The sequence below is a fragment of the Eriocheir sinensis genome, chromosome 10, assembly GCF_024679095.1.
Source record: "Eriocheir sinensis breed Jianghai 21 chromosome 10, ASM2467909v1, whole genome shotgun sequence".
Classification (NCBI taxonomy): Eukaryota; Metazoa; Arthropoda; class Malacostraca; order Decapoda; family Varunidae; genus Eriocheir; species Eriocheir sinensis.
Genome location: NC_066518.1, coordinates 8,917,439 through 8,935,786, shown reverse-complemented (window position 1 = coordinate 8,935,786; position 18,348 = coordinate 8,917,439). Strand labels below are relative to the sequence as shown.

Sequence of the window (18,348 nt, the reverse complement as noted above, 5' to 3'; positions counted from 1 at the left end):
TTTTTGCGTTGTATGTATTTCTTGGGAGGGAGAGGGAGGGAGGGAGGGAAGAAGAGTGAGAGTGAGAGTGAGAGTGAGAGTGAAAGTTAGAGTGAAAGAAAGAAAAAAAACATAAGTGTGTGTGTGTGTGTGTGTGTGTGTGTGTGTGAGAGAGAGAGAGAGAGAGAGAGAGAGAGAGAGAGAGAGAGAGAGAGAGAGAGAGAGAGAGAGAGAGAGAGAGAGAGAGAGAGAGAGAGAGAGAGAGAGAGAGAGAAGGTTGGGGATAATGAAGTAATTAAATCAGTATTGGCGCCGTCCTTGATTAGATAATTTCTATGTATTCTGTTGTGGAATACGTTTCTTCAACTTTATTGAATCTTCAGAAGCTGCTAATCACTTTTATTGTTATTTTTTTATCATCATCATCATCATCATTATTATCATTATTATCGTTATTATAAGTATCAAAATTATTATTATTATTATTATTATTATTATTATTATTATTATTATTATTATTATTATTATTATTATTATTATTATTATTATTATTATTATTATTATTATTATTATTATTATTATTATTATTATTATTATTATTATTATTATTATTATTATTATTATTATTATTATTATTATTATTATTATTATTATTATTATTATTATTATTATTATTATTATTATTATTATTATTATTATTATTATTATTATTATTATTATTATTATTATTATTATTATTATTATTATTATTATTATTATTATTATTATTATTATATCTTTTTATCATTTTTATTGTTATTAATTTTTGTTGTTGTTACTGGTACACTGTTTCAATAAGTTTTCAAATGGCAGGATAGAATAGGTATTGTGTTGCAGGACTCCGTAATATGCAGTGTAATTAGTGAGAGTAACAAAGCTTTCCACCAATCGTAAGTACAGGTCCATAGAGTGTGCATCCACTACACAATATATGGCAGCTCCGTCCTTGTGGGGAGCCACACTTATCAACTACATTGTGACAGAAAAACAAATTCGAACATATATGCACATGTATTTCATATACGTTACATTACATGTATAAATATGTACGATATATATGTCATGTGAATGGGTGATGTGGGAACTGCCGAAGTGGTGAAGGAACTCGGCTAGCGCAAGATGACGTGGGAAAGGGAAATGAGGGGAGGGGGGGGGGGGATGGAGGCTCCACACTCACCAGTGGACGTAAACGAAGGGAAAGCGAAACATATTTGTCACCCGCGTGCTGCCTGGCATGATTTTCTTTTTAATGCGTTGGAGCTGACCCTCGTCTTCACCACCTTGCCTCGGGTGGAAGCTGACCTGAGTCCTGATGACCTGCACCTCCACCTTAAGCCTGCCGCTCCCAGACCCGCTACAATAACTTAATGCTAAGAACAACATTACCTTGGCCCAAAGTTTTGTCTTGCCACCCGTTGCCCACCACCAAGGCTAGCGTGTACCCAGCGTGGCCTCGTGCGGGTGTAGCAGTCGTGGTGGCTGTTGTTTATTGTACAGTTGACATTCGTGTTTTATATCCGTCGTCCTCCGAGGTATTGTTGTGTTCCCCCGAGAGGTCTGGGAGCGGAGAGTCGAGGGCGAGGCGCAGGGCGAAGGTGACGACTCAATGGGCGGCAGGCGGCAGGCGGGTCACAGATCAGCGAAGTCTCCCCCAAAACACTGCACATTCCGAAGTACACTGACACCTACACGCGCTAAACTACCGGTCTGGTGGGCGAGGGAAACGCCTGGGAGTGTAGAGCAGAGCCAGCAGACAGGGTGGGTGGGAGTGGTAGGGTTGTGGTTGTGGTTGTCGACGATACAAAGGGACTAAAAATAGCGCACTCGTTTCAGTATTTAGGATGATCCGTTGTTTTAAAATATATATATGAATTTCTCCCTTATATCTCACACTCTGTTTGCCCCCGTGATTTGTATGAACGTTGGTGCAAAAATGATCGTGTTTTGTAAAAATTATGGTTCATATACAAACACACTGGCGTGGGCAGGACAGAAACAGGTGAAGGGACCAGCACGAGAATAAACACACACACACATATACATACGTACATACATACATATATACATACATACATACATACATACTTACATACATACATACATATACATAAGTACACACACACACACACACACACACACACACACACACACACACACACACACACACACACGCAACAAAGCACTGGAAGGCGGAGTAATTGAAGATTTGTGTTCACTCTGGGTTCAGCGCCGCGCACAACACAATAACGAGGCGCGGTGAGGCTGCGGGGCCGGACGAGGGCATGACGAGCAGCACCAGGCGTGTGTGTGTGTGTGTGTGTGTGTGTGTGTGTTTCTTACAGTAAAGGAAACAACTCAAGGGCAAAAAAATAATCGAGAAAACCCCACCGCCAATCACTGCCCCTATAAAAAGAGTATGGATGAGTGGCCAAAAGAGAGGTCAATATCATGTGTGTGTGTGTGTGTCTGTGTGTCTGTGTGTGTGTGTGTGTGTGTGTGTGTGTGTGTGTGTGTGTGTGTGTGTGCGAGGTTCATTAGAGCTCATTGCTTTGTCAGGTTTCCCAGCGCACCGTAATTTGAATCCAAGACTCATTTCCCTCGCGGCTTTCAATGTTTGACATTCGACCACTTTTTCCTTTCTTTAAAAAGAATAGAGCAAAATTAGATTCTGTATTATGAGTGACGTAATTTTTTCCCCCCCTTGTGACCTGATTAGGCCTGAAAAGCATAAACGTTTGCCTTGCCGAGTGGAGCGGTGGCGCGTGCTGCGGGAAGGCTTGCATGTGGACTTGATGAGCACCGAGGTTCACGTGAAATTATTTCCAGACAGGCTTTTAGAAGAATAATACGAAAATTTTGAAGATTATATGAATCATAGCGTTTCACAGCGTCGAGACTGGTCCTGTCTACTTCATTTTGTTTATGATTACGATTACTCGTCTGCGTCAAAATATTTGTCGGCAGCTGCACATTAGGTTTATGTAGTTTCCCAGAAAAAAAAATATGAGGACGTTTTGCGAACCTCCGGCAGGCTGTATTTTTAGACTTTGCGAGGTCATCTCCGGGCAGCGGGAGTGGCCGTCCCCCTGACACACAAGGGCTCGTGGGTTCAGTGCTACATAATTAAAAATAAAAAAACACAGAGTAGCAGTAGGAAAATAGGTAGGAAAGAAAGGAGAGACGAATACTTCATCACCCATTAGTGTTGTCCTTGCACCCAATGAAGGTTATTAGCGTTAGTTGCACCGCACCGACATAAACCACAGGCCAGCGGGTCCGATGGTTTTGTTCGGTCACTGCTTGATTTGTGGAGAGAACGTTAGTTTCCATGACAAACACAATGTTTGTATATACTTCAGTCGAAGCTTTGCAAAAGAAATATGTGATAAGTGTTGCCTTTGAAGTGAGTGAAGGACGATGCCTTGGTTCTGCTCCTGATAAGAGGAAAGAAGTAAGGTCAGGCATGCAGAAATTCTGCCTGAGGGGAACTGTGTCGGAGAAGGTTGAGCAGAAGTTTAGTGGAAATGTTCATGTTACTGTCAGACTTGCTTGACATTCCTTTACGTCATAAGAATATGCGATGTAGCTTCTTAATTGAGGGACATTTCCAAGCACAGTATGTCCTCATGTTACCTCAGGTGGCGGACATTTTCATGAACTTTGTAGATCCAATAACGCTCGACAAGGAAGGATATAAGGCGAGTAGCTTTGTCCTCATCCGCTCTTAGGATCCGGCGACGTCAGAAACAAGATAAGTGGAGGAAACGTTACGGTGCTGGCGCTCTCCTCACGGCCGCGATGCAGCATGTTCACCTCCGGAGTTGGCAGGGTATGAGTGTGTGTTTGAGCGCGAGGCGAGGCGTGGGTGGTGGCTGCCTGGCTTTCGTCAACGGTTCCAGAAACTTCATGAAGGAAAAAATGTACACACACACACACACACACACACACACACACACACACACACACACACACACACACACACACACACACACACACACACACACACACACACACACACACACACATACTGCACCTCATGAGCATATATTCTCTAGGTATTATTGACGTGTAGATATGTTCCGAAATTCATATTAAAAGAGGTGAGGTATGGTGGTCTGACAGAAGAATCATAGAAACTATCAAAAGCGGCGGTACGTTCGTTCAGCTACAGCGGCTTACAGAACCTTAACAGCATCCTGAAAAGAGAGAAACTGAACAGGAAAACTAACTGGCAGAAAAAAAAAGTGAAAATGGCAAGACGAGGTGAGATCAGCGACCAGAACCTCCAGGATTTTCTTTAAGGATCCGAGGTTACCGAGATGGAGGGAGGGTTGAGCGGCGTTTCCATGGTGGGCGTCTGGCGGTTGTTGGCGGTGCTGGGCGGGTAGGGCTGCCGCGGCGGGTTGTCGCGCCCCACGGCCAGGCTGCCACGATTCCTGGCCGAATTGACTGCCCTGCCCCCGCCCGCCATGACGCCCCCCGTGACGCGTGAAGCCGCCCGCCGCCCGCCGTCACTGTAGAACATTGTCATGGCCCACTGCTCCGGCTGGCGTTTACCTGTAGGGGGGATTGGGAACATTGAGTGCAGGGACACACACACACACACACACACATACACACATACACACATACACACACACACACCGCTTCGGTAGTTCAATCGACTAGTGCGTCGCGCTGCAAGGCTTCACGGCCAAACAGGCGGCGGCTCGTGCCCCGCTCGGGCCGGATTCTTTCCGTTGACTAGGAGTGGTTACTGTCCCCCCTTGAGCAAGGGAGATGGGGTGTGTGGTGTGTGAGGTCCTGGCAGTACCCAGAGATCGACGATAATGAGCACTTGCTCACGTCGTGAGGGTACCTGCTGGCGAAAGCGAGTCCAACTCGTGATCAGGCCGTGGCGAATGAATTACACACACACACACACACACACACACACACACACACACACACACACACACACACACACACACACACACACACACACACACACACACACACACACACACACACACACACACACACACACACACACACACACACACACACACATCCACCCACCAATCCCTCCTTCCCTCCCTCCCTCAGTCCCACACACATTGTAATTAAAAGGTTTTCATCCACTTTTCTTTCATATCTGATTGCTACATCCAAAAAGTGAAATATGAACACACTATGCTGAGGAGTCACTCTAAAAATTCCTGTACGCCGTGAATTCGTGTTGTTGGGACGGAATTTGAGCACGACGCTGAAATTTTCATCGCTTCCTTTACCCGCTACACGCAAGAGGCACAACGTTGACTGGCGATTACAGACGGCAGAGGACTTGTGGGGCTGATCTCGTGACACTTTCCACTGAGCACTTTCCGGCACTCCAATCAGCCCCAGCTAAGTGTGGGCACCTTCAAACAGACTACGGTCCAAGCACATCAGAAAGAGACTAAACGCTTACAGTAGGGAATGACTCGTGCCCTTCTATGCCAGTCTGTCAAGTCACTACACAAACAGCAGACAACCCTGTTCAGGACTCAGTAGCCAAGGTGGAGGGTAGCTGTTGCAGATTAAATTAATGGAGTGAAGATTAAAAAAAAAAAATGTTCGAGAATTCCGTGGAGGCGTGAAGCCAATAGACACAATTTTTTTTTTTTTTTACGTGTACGCCTGTAGCGCCAGTAGGCTCTCTTGAGGGGCCTGGATGGTAGTCGGCCCCAGCCCGTTATGACGCAGGCAAGTGTTTATAATGGCGCCAGCTTCTCTTGGCTCATGCTGCCCCCCGGAACTCCTTCTTGATTCACTTGGACGGTTTCCTCTAGAGTCAGGGTTGATGGGTGGTCTTCAGGACAGCATGAGGGTAGTTTTAAGCCACTCGGCGGTGACTGAAAAATCCGAGGTGGTAGCGTGGGGATTCGAACCCGCGTCGTCTATCACGCGCTGAATATGGGCCCAGCACGCTACCACTCATCCACCGCCTATCCACTCAGCCACTGCCTACCCTAATTAGTACATCTTTAGTACATCTTGATTACTCATGTGGCCACCGTCGCTCTTCTCGTAATTAAAGTTCAGTCTGACTCGATAAATTCCCTTCTCGAGTCCCAGCAGCCTCGAGGGGGTACAGAAAGGTCTGAAACTTGAGCCCACACCTCTTGACGCCTCGGCACGAACAGCCTCTTCACAGGATTGGCTCCCCTACCTCTCGACGGGCGGGAAGTGGTGTGGGGTGTATGGTTGCGCGTTGATATGTGTGGGATGGTGGGGGGGAGGATAAGTGTTTGTGTGTGTGTGTGTGTGTGTGTGTGTGTGTGTGTGTGTGTGTGTGTGTGTGTTCGCGCGATGGAAATATAAGAGAGAGGAAGGAAATGGCACTATCCGTTGCCTCAAAATATTGACATGACTGAGGGAAGGCAGTGGCGTGGCAGAGCGGGGAGATGTGGAAGAAAGTGATTACGGTGTTGGTGCAGAGAGAGGATGGCGTGGGTGGCGCAGGAGGCGAACTTGATTAAAGGGAGATTATAAGGGAGGGTACGCGGAGAGCTGTCCCGCTTCTACACAGCACAAAGACGTGTCGGGGAGAAAATATTTTGTTAGGAAGGCGGCAGGAACTAATATGTGTTTTTCTACTTCGCTGCTTCCATGACCAGCAAGATCGTGTCAGAAAAAAAATGTAATAACGCCATGAAAAAAGTGCCGGGAATCGAACCTGGAATTTTACAATAGGAGTCTGAGCAGCATACCAACTGAACCCCTGATGAGCCCCTGGCACGGTGAACTTTTAGCTCTTCAAAGGCTGAGGTGGAATGCTGCCCGGACTTTTATTCTGAAGGTCCGGGTTCGACTCCCGACTTTCAGTGATGTACATTTCGAGCATGATCGCACTTTATATTGCAGATTTTTAAAGGAAAGTCTGGTTATTGGGGCACCTCTGGAATTTGTACCTCATTAGCTAGAACGACAGCGGAGCGCACATAAAAGATTCGGTCATGACCTTCTGGATTCTGGTAATAAGATTTTTGTCCTTGTCTCGCCTTATTAAAGCAAACCAAACTGTAACGATAGGCTGAGAATCACTCCTTTAGACTTTTGCTGTTATTATTCTTACACACACACACACACACACACACACACACACACACACACACACACACACCACACACAGATACATCACTCCTCCCCTCCCCCCTACACCAACTACCCTACTCACCACAGGACAGCATGCGTTTGAAGGCTCTCCTAAACTTGACTGAGAGAGCGTTGTACAGGATGGGGTTGATGGCGCTGAGGGAGGAGGAAGAGAAATAGAAGTCAGTTAAGGAGCAGCCGAGGAGGAGGTGGTGGTCAGACTGGAGACGAGAGCAACAAACAGCGAGTCGGAAACAAAACTATTATTCTTCATTTCCTTTTCTCTCTCTCTTGAGGCAGAAGTCGAGAAAGAAAGAAGTTAGTCACCAGTCTTTCCCTTCTTTCTTTCTGTCTTTCTTTCCAGGAGACGTTAATTAATTTGGTAAATTTTCTCAACTGGCTGGTGACTGCTTGTTTTGTGGATATTGTTGTCTTTTGTTTGTTTTGCTGGGGATGTAAGGAAAATAAAGGCAGAGAAAAGAAAATAGGTAAAGGGAAAAAGAATATTACTAAGAAGAAGAAGAAAAGGACATAAAAATAATGAAGTAGAAGGAAAAGAAAGAAAGAAAAAAAAGAAAGAAAAAGAAGAAAGAAAAAAAAGAAGAGAAAGCAGTAGAAGAAGAAGAAAAGGAAGAAGAAGAAAAAAAATGATAACAAAAGCAGAAGAAAAAGAAAAAAAAAGACGCAGAACAACAAACAAGATGAGAATTAGAGGAGACATAAACGAAGGGAGGAAAAAAGAAAAAAAAGAAGAGGAAGAAGAAAAAAACAAGAAAATGAAGACAAAAGCGGGTGAGCAAGGAAAGAGCAATGAAAAGACGCTGAACAACAAACAAGATGAGAACAAAAGGAGACAGCAATGAAGAGAAACACATACTTCGTCGTTGCCTGGCGTACCTGTTGATGAAGATGCAGGTTTTGGCGAAGAGCAGGTACCAGAGGTCTTTGTAGGTGCTCTGGCCGAACATCGCGAGCACCGAGTTGTAGACGAGCAGCGTGCGGTAGGGGAGCCACAGCGTCGCGAAGATGGCCACCACCACCACCAGCATCTTCACCACCTGCCGGAGGAGATGAATCCTGTTAGGCAGGTGTGTGAGGGGAGACATTTTAGGGAGGAACCACATAAATCACGCCCGGGGATGAGAGATGGAGGCACGAGGTACTTTGAGGCATGGAAATAGGTTGTAAAATGTGATTCAGCTGCGGGTGAGAATGAATTATAGCGTTTTGTGAGGGGATGGGAGAAAGATGAGTACATTTAGTGAGGAAATGATTGGACACGTGATGGGGATAGACGGAGGAAGCGAAAGAGAATAAGAAAGAAAGAAGCAATGAGGAAGATAAGGTGGAAGGGAAGAATTACAATGTTTTGTGAGGGGATGGGAGAAAGATGAGTGCATTTAGTGAGGTAATGATTGGACACGTGATGGGGATAGACGGAGGGAGCGAAAGAGAATAAGAAAGAAAGAAGCAATGAGGAAGATAAGGTGGAAGGGAAGAATTACAATGTTTTGTAAGGGGATGGGAGAAAGATGAGTGCATTTAGTGAGGAAAGGAAAGGGGACGCGATGAGGAGAGACGAAGGGAGAGAAAGAGAGTTAGAAAGAGAGGAGTAACGAGGGAGGGAGGAAAGCTTGGATGGAGGGGGAGGGGGGAGGACACATTCTCGGTTGGAAGGAGGGAGAGTAAGTGAGAAAAACTTAAAATGAATCGCATATAACGAGGACCCTTAAAGAAGACTTCAGACCAAGACCTGCCAAGACTTCCTCCTACGTACTCTCCTCCTCCTCCTTCTCCCCCTCCTCCTCCATCATCTTGTTTCCAGGTTCTTCTTTTCATTCTATTCTTTCCCTTTTCCTCTTTCCATCTGTTTCACCTTATTCTTCCCCTTTATTTGCCAATTTATTTTCACCCCTCTCTTCCTTTGTCCGTTGTCTAATGATTGGCGGAAGCAACATACGACCAACGCCTTAAGAGAAGCAACGTTGTCAGTCGCGGCTGTTTGTTATATCAATAAGATGATGTGTGATATTTTGCACAATGGGAAGAGTGGTAGTCCTTTTTAATTACCAAGGAGTGATAAAGGTTGTGAATAAGCTAGTTCGTTAGTAAGTTATTCCGTTAGTTAGTGTGAGACAATGTGTGTGTGTGTGTGTGTGTGTGTGTGTGTGTGTGTGTGTGCGTGTGTGTGTGTGTGTGTGTTTACTCTAATAAGGATACGTCACCCAATTAATTAGCGCATAGAATAAAGTTTCAATTACTTAGAAGGAAAGTAATGTCCCCGCCAACTCTCTCTCTCTCTCTCTCTCTCTCTCTCTCTCTGCCATCAGAAAATGATTTTTAAGAATTTAATGACGATGAATATTTGGTGTATTCATTAACATATTTATAATTGTCTATCGCCTGTTTATATCCTTAACTGTCTATCTATCTATCTATCTATCTCAATTTTTCTCTGTATGTTTGTGTCTGTCCCTCTAATGATCTAAATATATCGCTTTCAATCCATCTCTATCTATCTATCTATCTAATTGTATCTATTTATCTTAACATATTTATTAGTCGACTAGTTTATCTGCCAATCAAACTATTTTTTTATATTTGTCTGTACCTATTTATCCTCTATCTATTTATTTATCTATCCATCTATATAAATATCTATGTATCTATATTTATCTATTCATGTATATCTGTTTATCTATCCATTTCTTTATCAGTTGATTCATATTTACATTCATTGATTCATTGTTATTTCCTAATTGTTCATTGCTTTGTTCATTCATTCATTCACTAAGGAATGTGCAGACTAAAGAAACACAGCAGAACTTGGTCTATATTTCGTGTCTTTCGCCATGGTCATTTTTTTTTTTTTTTTTTTTTTTTACATCCCTGCCTATTGCGCCGGTAGACTTTCTTCATGGGGCAGATGGTCGGCCCATGTCGGTCGTGGCGCAGGCATTTTTTTTTTTTATAGTGTCGCCAGTTATGTTTGGCTCATGCTGCCCCCCGGAACTCATTCTTGATTCACTAGACGGTTTCTTTTAGAGTCCGGGTCGATGGATGGTCTTCTGGACAGCATGTGGGTAGTCTTAGGCCACTCGGCGGTGACTAAAAAATCCCAGGTGGTAGCGTGGGGATTCGAACCGACGTTGTCCATGGCGCCGTGAATGTGAGCCCAGCACGCTAACCACTCAGCCACCGCCTTGCGAAAGAATATGGAAGTGAAGTCCCGGATCTTTGGGCACTGCTGGAACCTCACATCACACTCACACACGGGAGGCGGAACACAACCTCAGCTGACACCCGGCATCCATTCACGGTAGGAGCACGAGGGACATGAAGATTCTCACTACTCTAAAAAACTCTATGTGTGTGTGTGTGTGTGTGTGTGTGTGTGTGTGTGTGTGTGTGTATGGTGAGGGGGGTGGGGGGGCGTGTTGAGTGTCCTGTTGTCTGTATTGCACTGTTTGTCTCTCCGTCTGTTTGCATGTCTGTGTGTCTCTCTCTGCCTGTCTATCTGTTTGTTTCTTTCTCCTTTGTCTGTATTTTCACCTGGCCATCATCTCAGACTATCTTTTCCACTCCTGCTAATTCTTTATGATTAAGCGGTAGAGACATATATACGTAGACAGAAATAGATAGATATAAATCGATAAGTAATAAATCGATCGATACATATGTTGCTAAATTGATTGAAAGAGATAGATAGTTAGATAGATAGAGAGAGATGCAGAGACAGAGACAGAGACAGGGAGAGAGGAGAGATATTGAGGCTGTATCCTGGGGTCTCTTGGGTCTTGGATACAACAAATGCATCTGTCTTGGCGCCGCTCCCCCGAGGACTGAGACACACACAGAAGCAGGTCGGTGATTAAGTGGCAAGCTCCAACCGTGGATATGTATGCTAATGATTCGGTGGGTAAATACGTCGACTGTTAAGTGACTGATTGTTAAAGATGCGAAAAGTAACAAAATTGATGAACGATTCATTGTTAAGATGCGTAGGGTTAGAAAATTTAGGAACAAGGAGTGATTGAAGAGATGAGTATAGTGACAAAATTGATTCATTTTGATTGATTGAGAAGAATGGTAAAGTAACAAAATTAATGAAAACTGGTTGCTTGAATAGAGGGGTAAGGAAACGAAATTGATGGACAGTGATTGGTTATAGAGATAGGTAGATGAAGAAAATGGATTGAGTGATTGATTGAAAGAATGGGTAGAGTAACAAAACTAATAAACAGTAACTGATTAAAAATATGGGAAAAGTAACAAAACTGGTGAGCAAATATTGATTGAAAAGATCCGTAAAGTAAAAATGAAATAGTGAAAAGTGATTAAATGAAAAGATGGTAATTGTACGAAAATATTAAACAAACTGTAACGTCGAGGGTATCTGGACACCTCTCCTCCCGAAATTGACCCCTCTTTCGGCCACTCCTTTAACTCTTTTTAGGAGCAGCGAGTAGCGGGCTTAATTTTTTTCTAATATTGTTTCCTTTTTTTGTGCCCGTGAGCTGCCTCCTTTGTTATAAAAAAATATAATAGACAATATTGTGTTTTATCAATTTATAGTTTCGGTGCCTATATCAAACATTTTCAAGCGAGACAACACTTTTCCTTACGTTCACCAGTTAAGTCAGAAACGGGGGACATATTTTCACGTATTGCTCTGTCTTATTCTTTTCACTTTTCACTATTATCACAAGTAATGGACATGGCGCGGCGCTCGGCGGATCGTTCCCTCGAGAGCAGGTCCGGTTTCCCGATGCCGAGTAAAAGAAAACGTGTCGCCGGTCTGTGAAATCATTACGGATCATAATTTTAGACCGGAATCACTGGCCTTAAAGAAGCGATATCCATTCACCCCGCAGCCTCATGTCTAAGTCAATTTTTTCATCTTTTTTTTTTAGAACATTTGCACGATGAAGTTATTGGTATATTTCCTCTGCATCAATTAATATTCACATGAAGATTTGCATTTCAGAGAGGGAGCAGGAGAGGGTGAGGGTGAGGGTGAGAGAGAGAGGGAGAGGGAGAGGGATAGAAAGAGGGAGAGTGAGACGGAGATGGCCTAAGTTTAGTTATTTTTGTTTTTCCATTTCGTCATTTTCGCTGTGTGCTTCTCGCCTTAGGGTTGTCAACTTAAAGAGCAAAAGCCTGAAAAAAGTGTTAGCGAAAGCAGAGACCACAGAGGAAATATCGGTGACGTGCTGGGAGTGGGGGGTGGGTGGGGGGAGTGTACCGCCGACAGACTTAATAAGACAGATGGCCTGGACTTCGCCCTCATCGGAAAAGAACTGGCGGAGAAGGACCCAAGAATGAAATGGAGAAGAAAAACATCATACAAGGGCAAGGGTTAATTAAAGCGTTGAGAAATTACTCGGAAACTGAAAATGGAAGAACAGAAGGAAGAAGACGAAGGGATTCTTCTTCTTCTTCTTCTTCTTCTTCTTCTTCTTCTTCTTCTTATTATTATTATTATTATTATTATTATAAGAGACGAAACAGGTAAAGAGGGAGGAGTGCGAATACTATAAGCTACCTGTTCAGCCTCCCAAAACACCTGAGACGCCGATAAAGAGATGATGAAAGAGAAAGTGATGAAAGAGTAGGAGAAAGAGCATGAGAGAATAATATAGAAGATTGTAGACATAGAAGGACAGAGAGGTAATGTAATAAATATCTTAAAATACTCAAGAAACAAATAAGCATAAAAAACTAATAAACAGTAAGTAATTAAAAAGATTGGAAAAGTAACAAAACTGGTGAAGAAATATTGATTGAAAAGATCCGTAAAGTAAAAAACAAAACAGTGAAAAGTGATTAAATGAAAAGATGGTGATTGTACGAAAATATTAAACTAAATGAAACCTAGAGGAGGGTATCTGGACACCCCTCCTCCCGAAATTGACCCCTCTTTCGGCCACTCCTCCAACTCTTTTTAGGAGCAGCGAGTAGCGGGCTTTTTTTTATTGTTTCCTTTTTTGTGCCCTTGAGCTGTCACCTTTGTTATATAAAAAAAAAAAAAGATAATAGGGAATTTTGTGTTTTATCAATTTATAGTTTCGGTGCCTATATCAAACATTTTCACGCGAGACAACACTTTCCCTTACGTTCACCAGTTAAGTCAGAAACGCTGAACATATTTTCACGTATGGCTCTGTCTTATTCTTTTCAGTCCTTACTATCTTTTTGGCCGCTCCTTTGACCTCTATTCAGGAGCAGCAAGTAGCGGGATTTTTTTTTTTAATATTTTCTTTACGCCCTTGAACTGTCTCCTTAGCTGTAAAAAAAAAGAAAAGTATATAATAAAATAGTCGAAATGTATGACAGTCTAGGAGGGTCATACAGCATTCCCGGTGTTTGATGCAGTGACGGTAAAGGTTTACAGAAGACATGGAAGATGGCGATGTCAGTGTAACGAATGATATTTTTCACTGTTTGCGCTCCCCAGCAGGCAGCCACAACGCTACCTCAGATTAAAAAAGACAACAAAAAAACATTTACCTAAATCCGGCTAATTTAGTGCCCGCGATTACGCAAATTAACACGCTAAGGCTCATTAGACGGGTTAATGATAGCAATCACTGGCTGAAGTTAAGAGGGATAGTTAGCATTCTCTCTCTCTCTCTCTCTCTCTCTCTCTCTCTCTCTCTCTCTCTCACGATTAGATATTTTAAACAGTTTTATATTGTTCTTTATAGTTTTCACATGCATCGAAGGAGAACGTAAAGTTGGGAGTGCATAACGACAAACAGCGTGACTACAGCGTGGCGATTGGCAATAAAAGGCTCATTGCGGTCACTCTGATCATTCGGCGTTATTCGTCTGAGAAGTGAAAGCGAGTGTGCAGAAAAGAATTTCAATTAAAACGTCCAAGGGATTGGTAAAGACACATGACGAACAGCAACACGTGACGAACAGCAGAAGGATTTGGGGCTTCAGGAAAACGAAGCAATACTGAATCAGTAAGTATTTCACTAAAATAGAGAGGGATAAAGACATAATATTCAAAACGCAATTCATTAAATTTTGTTGCGGTTTGTGAAGATGAAAGAAATAGCCAGTGAGTTTAAGAGACCTGAAACTGAAGTCAAGAAATTTGTAAAATGTAAATGTAGATAAAAAATCGAAGCCCAAAGTTCCGAAAAGAAACTGAAACAGGCTTAAATGATAGTAATATAATTATCATGATTAATTCCTTTTGTGATAAAAAGAATATGATTTTTTGTGATAAAATATTGTTATGCCCATGCGTGGACCATGGGAGGCTGACGAGTTCAGCAGTGCAATGTTTTGAGCGTTGAGGGTTTTTTGAAAAGTAAAACACTCCGCGTAATAAAAGTCTGAAGGTAATGTATATTCGAAACTTTTCATCAAGATAAGTGTTTGATTTTCCGTTAAAGAGAAGTATAACTGTAAACGTAAAGAGAAACAAGTTATGTACTTGATGTGAAGCAGCCAGGAGTTCATTGCTACAAAGGGAAGAAAACTGTTGCAAGCTAATGGCGAAACGTATTTGTTAGGAAAGAAAACAAATAGAATGATACTCTGGAGTCGGAGTAAGTCTTGCATTAAAACTCAACTTTACTACTTAGATAAAAGCTTACAAAATGAAAGCGGAGAAAAATGTAAAACAATGTTTATTTTTTCATGAAGAGTGGACCCATTGCCGCCGCCGGACGGAGGAATAAACACTAACATGATAACGTGTGTTGCCGCGGGCAGCGTGACCTCAGCCTTTCCTGTGACATGACGACGACTTCTTCCATTCGTAAGGAACACTTCAGAGAATTACTCGGGCTTTTATTCCGAAATACATTATATATATGACTAGCAAATGGCCGTGGTAATGTAAAGATGACAAGCTTCGGATATTTCGCTGATATGAGCCACATTCTCTTCTGGGAAGCCGACGAGTCGCGAGGGACGACTGCCGTGTACTCGATACATCTGTGAGGCTAAAAAAAAAAAAAGACTTGCATAGAGGCCGTCAGGTGAACGTACTGACAGGTAAAGATGAATGTATAGCTAAAACATCTTTCTACGAGTTGATGAGGATCGGCGTACCTCTATTCATGCTTCTTAAAGGCGCCTCTTGATTAAGGAAACGCTCATTAACAGACAAACACTCGAGCCGGAGACAGCCTTTGATACACTGGTCGTGGTAATCGCCTAATGGGCTACTGTGGCACGCGGCGGGGATTCTAGAGGAGCAGGCTGAGGAAGACTAGGAGGAAGAGGATGAGAAAAAACTGGAGAAGAGGGAGGAGGGGGAGGAGGATGTTGAAGAAGAAGAAGACGAAAAGGAAACGGAAACGGAAGAGGAAAAGGAATAGGAAGAGGAAAAGGAATAGGAAGAGGAATAGGAAGAGGAAAAGGAATAGGAAGAGGAAAAGGAATAGGAAGAGGAAAAGGAATAGGAAGAGGAAAAGGAATAGGAAGAGGAAAAGGAGGCGTAGGAACATCTACAGCAACAACGACTAGAGGGCAAGGTGTGTATAGACTCGAGGAAGGCCAGAAGGGAGAGATCACAGGGCGACACCACCATTGAGGGAAGCGAAGTTTATGGACTCTCAAATGGCGGCGGAACAAAAGGCTGTTATGTGATGATGAAGGAGCCTTGGTGTTTATCTTTTTCCTCTCCTTTTAAATGATGGAAACTTTTGCAACCTTTCTTTACGAAGCCTTTTCTTGTTCCATCTCCCCCGACGACGCCTCTCACCCCCCCCCCCCCACACCACCACCACACACACACAGACACACAGACACACACACACACACACACACACACACGCACAGAGTAAAATCAACTAAATCTTCATCTTTGTCATTTTCCCTGCAGCGTTGAGGTCAATCTTGATGCCGGACGTGTTAAGAAATATCTCGTAGAATTACAGAGAAGAAAAAAGTATATCCGTACAACTTTCAGCTCGTTCGTCTTTTCTTTGTTAGTGTTTACGAGACAAGACAAAAATAAAAAAAAAGTGTGTCTCGGTGTCTTGTGTGTCTTTGTGTGTCCGGAAATTGTTAAGAAATATCTCGTAAAATTACATAACCAAAAAATATATCACTGCAACTTTCATCTCGCTCGTCTTTTGTTTTTTAGTGTTTACGAGAAAAAAACAAAAAGAAGAAAGTGTGTCTTGGTGTCTTGTGTGTCTTTATGTGTCCGGAAATTGTTAAGAAATGTCTCGTAAAATTACAGAACCAAAAAATATATCACTGCAACTTCCATCTCGCTCTTCTTTTGTTTTTAGTGTTTACGAGAATACAAAAAGAAAAAGAAGATGTCTTGGTGCGGGGAAGTATTAAGTGAGAGCTGTCTCGTGGAATTAGACGAAAAAAATATATACCCGTGCAACTTTCACTTCGCTCGTCTCTTGTTTCTTAGTGTTTACGAGGCAAGACAAAAGGAAAAAAGTGTTAATGTTATACTCGCCGTGACCTCCAGTGCGTCCCTCCGGTCAGGAAATGGACGGTCATGGAAGGGTGGGTGGGTGGCGGGCGGGATGGGTGGCGTAGGGGTGAGGGGGGGGGGTTTGGTGCCTGGAGGGGCGGGGGACAGGGGTGGTTGGGTGGCTGGAGGGGCGGAGGGGAGAATATAAAGTTCGAGGCGACTCAAAAACAGAGAAACACTTTACGATTCTTAAATGCCTCCAGGGAAAACCGCCTCGAAGAAAACTTTGGTCATATAAATTTTCCTCTCTCTCTCTCTCTCTCTCTCTCTCTCTCTCTCTCTCTCTCTCTCTCTCTCTCTCTCTCTCTCTCTCTCTCTCTCTCTCTCTCTCTCTCTCTCTCTCTCTCTCTCTCTCTCTCTCTCTCTCTCTCTCTCTCCATATTTATTTAGTTACCTCTATATTAATATCTACCTGCATATGTATCTATTTTTTTTAATTAGATAGTTAGTTTGTATGTTTGTGTCTGTGTGTTTCTTTTTGTGACTATATCTATTTTTAGCTCCCTCCGTTATTCTCCCTCTCCCCCCTCCCCCCCTAAAAAAAGAAAGCTACACAACGTCTCCTAATTTTTTGCTCCTGCGATCTTTATCATTACATCCTGCTTCTCTGCCTCTTTTCCCTCTGGTACTGCCTTTCTTTGAAGTGTACGTCGGTGAAACAAAGAGCACACGATCTCCCCAGCGGTGGGTTTTTACTCTAATACTTCTCCTCTCTCACCTGCTCTCCACACATACAGCGAACACGTACCGCATCATAAGTATACTTCTATCTCCCACACAGGTATACCTTGAAAGTTGTTTATTGCTTGTATATTGAATTACATTAGCTGGCATTTTTTTTTATCTGTTTTTATCTGCCCTTGAGCTGCTTCCTTTACCGTAAAATATATAAAAAAGAAAACCATTAAAGGCTTCTGTCGTTTCATCCATGGTAAAGCTCCACATGTGCTTCCAGGTGTTTTTATTAATCTGTGACACGTGTTCACAAGCGTTTCTTCTGCACCGTTGCCTCGCGGGACTTGCTTTTTTTTTTCCGGCAGCGAGATGTACGCAGATCAAAATGGCATCCGTTGTCTTTGATCTTCCCGGATGTGTTTGGCGTTGCGTTAATTAATGGGTTGCATTTCTTTAATAGTAATTCTGGGTTGCGCTGTGTGTGTGGTTGCGGGGGAGGAGGAGTGCGTGTGTGTGTGTGTGTGTGTGTGTGTGTGTGTGTGTGTGTGTGTGTGTGTGTGTGTGTGTGTGTGCTAGGACAACCACCCGAAATTGACCCTCTCTTTGTGGCCTTTTGTTCAGTTTTTTTTTTTTACAGCAGCAGCGCCTGGCGGGTTCTTTTGTTTTTCTTCTGTTTTTGCCCTGGATCTGCTTTCGCTATATATAAAAAAGAAAAGGTGTAGCAGTCAGAGCGGCTTCACGTTGTCACATCCGTCAAATATTTTCTTCGTCACAAGGACTGCACGGGAAACACTGGACTTTTGAGTGCAGCGAGCCATTTGGTATTTTTCTTTGTTCTGGAGCATTCATCTAATTTGTGAGGCTTTACACTAGGTACCTTTTATCCCGCTGCAGTAACGCACTCGCAAGGACCACAAGTCAGGGAGGCGGGTCTGTTAATTTACCCATCGTCTCTAAACTGAGAATGAAAACCGGCGACACTTAACGTAGATTTATGAGTTTGACTGTTAAAGTATAAAGCGACTAACTCTGAAATGAAGTTTGCTGCTTCTTTCGCAGCTGAAGCAAGAAATGGA

General features: G+C 43.1%; 1 protein-coding gene across 1 annotated transcript in view; it reads right to left on the bottom strand.

The window, feature by feature from the left end:
• Positions 1 to 1,090: 1,090 nt before the first annotated feature.
• LOC126996558 (thyrotropin-releasing hormone receptor-like) overlaps positions 1,091 to 18,348 on the bottom strand; it is a 56,900-nt gene continuing 39,642 nt past the window's right edge. Inside the window, exons 2-4 of the mRNA XM_050857116.1 lie at positions 8,032 to 8,192; positions 7,217 to 7,290; positions 1,091 to 4,575 (exon numbers count right to left, since the gene is read on the bottom strand). Of these exons, the coding sequence (XP_050713073.1) occupies positions 4,316 to 4,575; positions 7,217 to 7,290; positions 8,032 to 8,192 (495 nt within the window). The 3' untranslated portion in view covers positions 1,091 to 4,315. The remainder of the gene's footprint in view (positions 4,576 to 7,216; positions 7,291 to 8,031; positions 8,193 to 18,348) is intronic.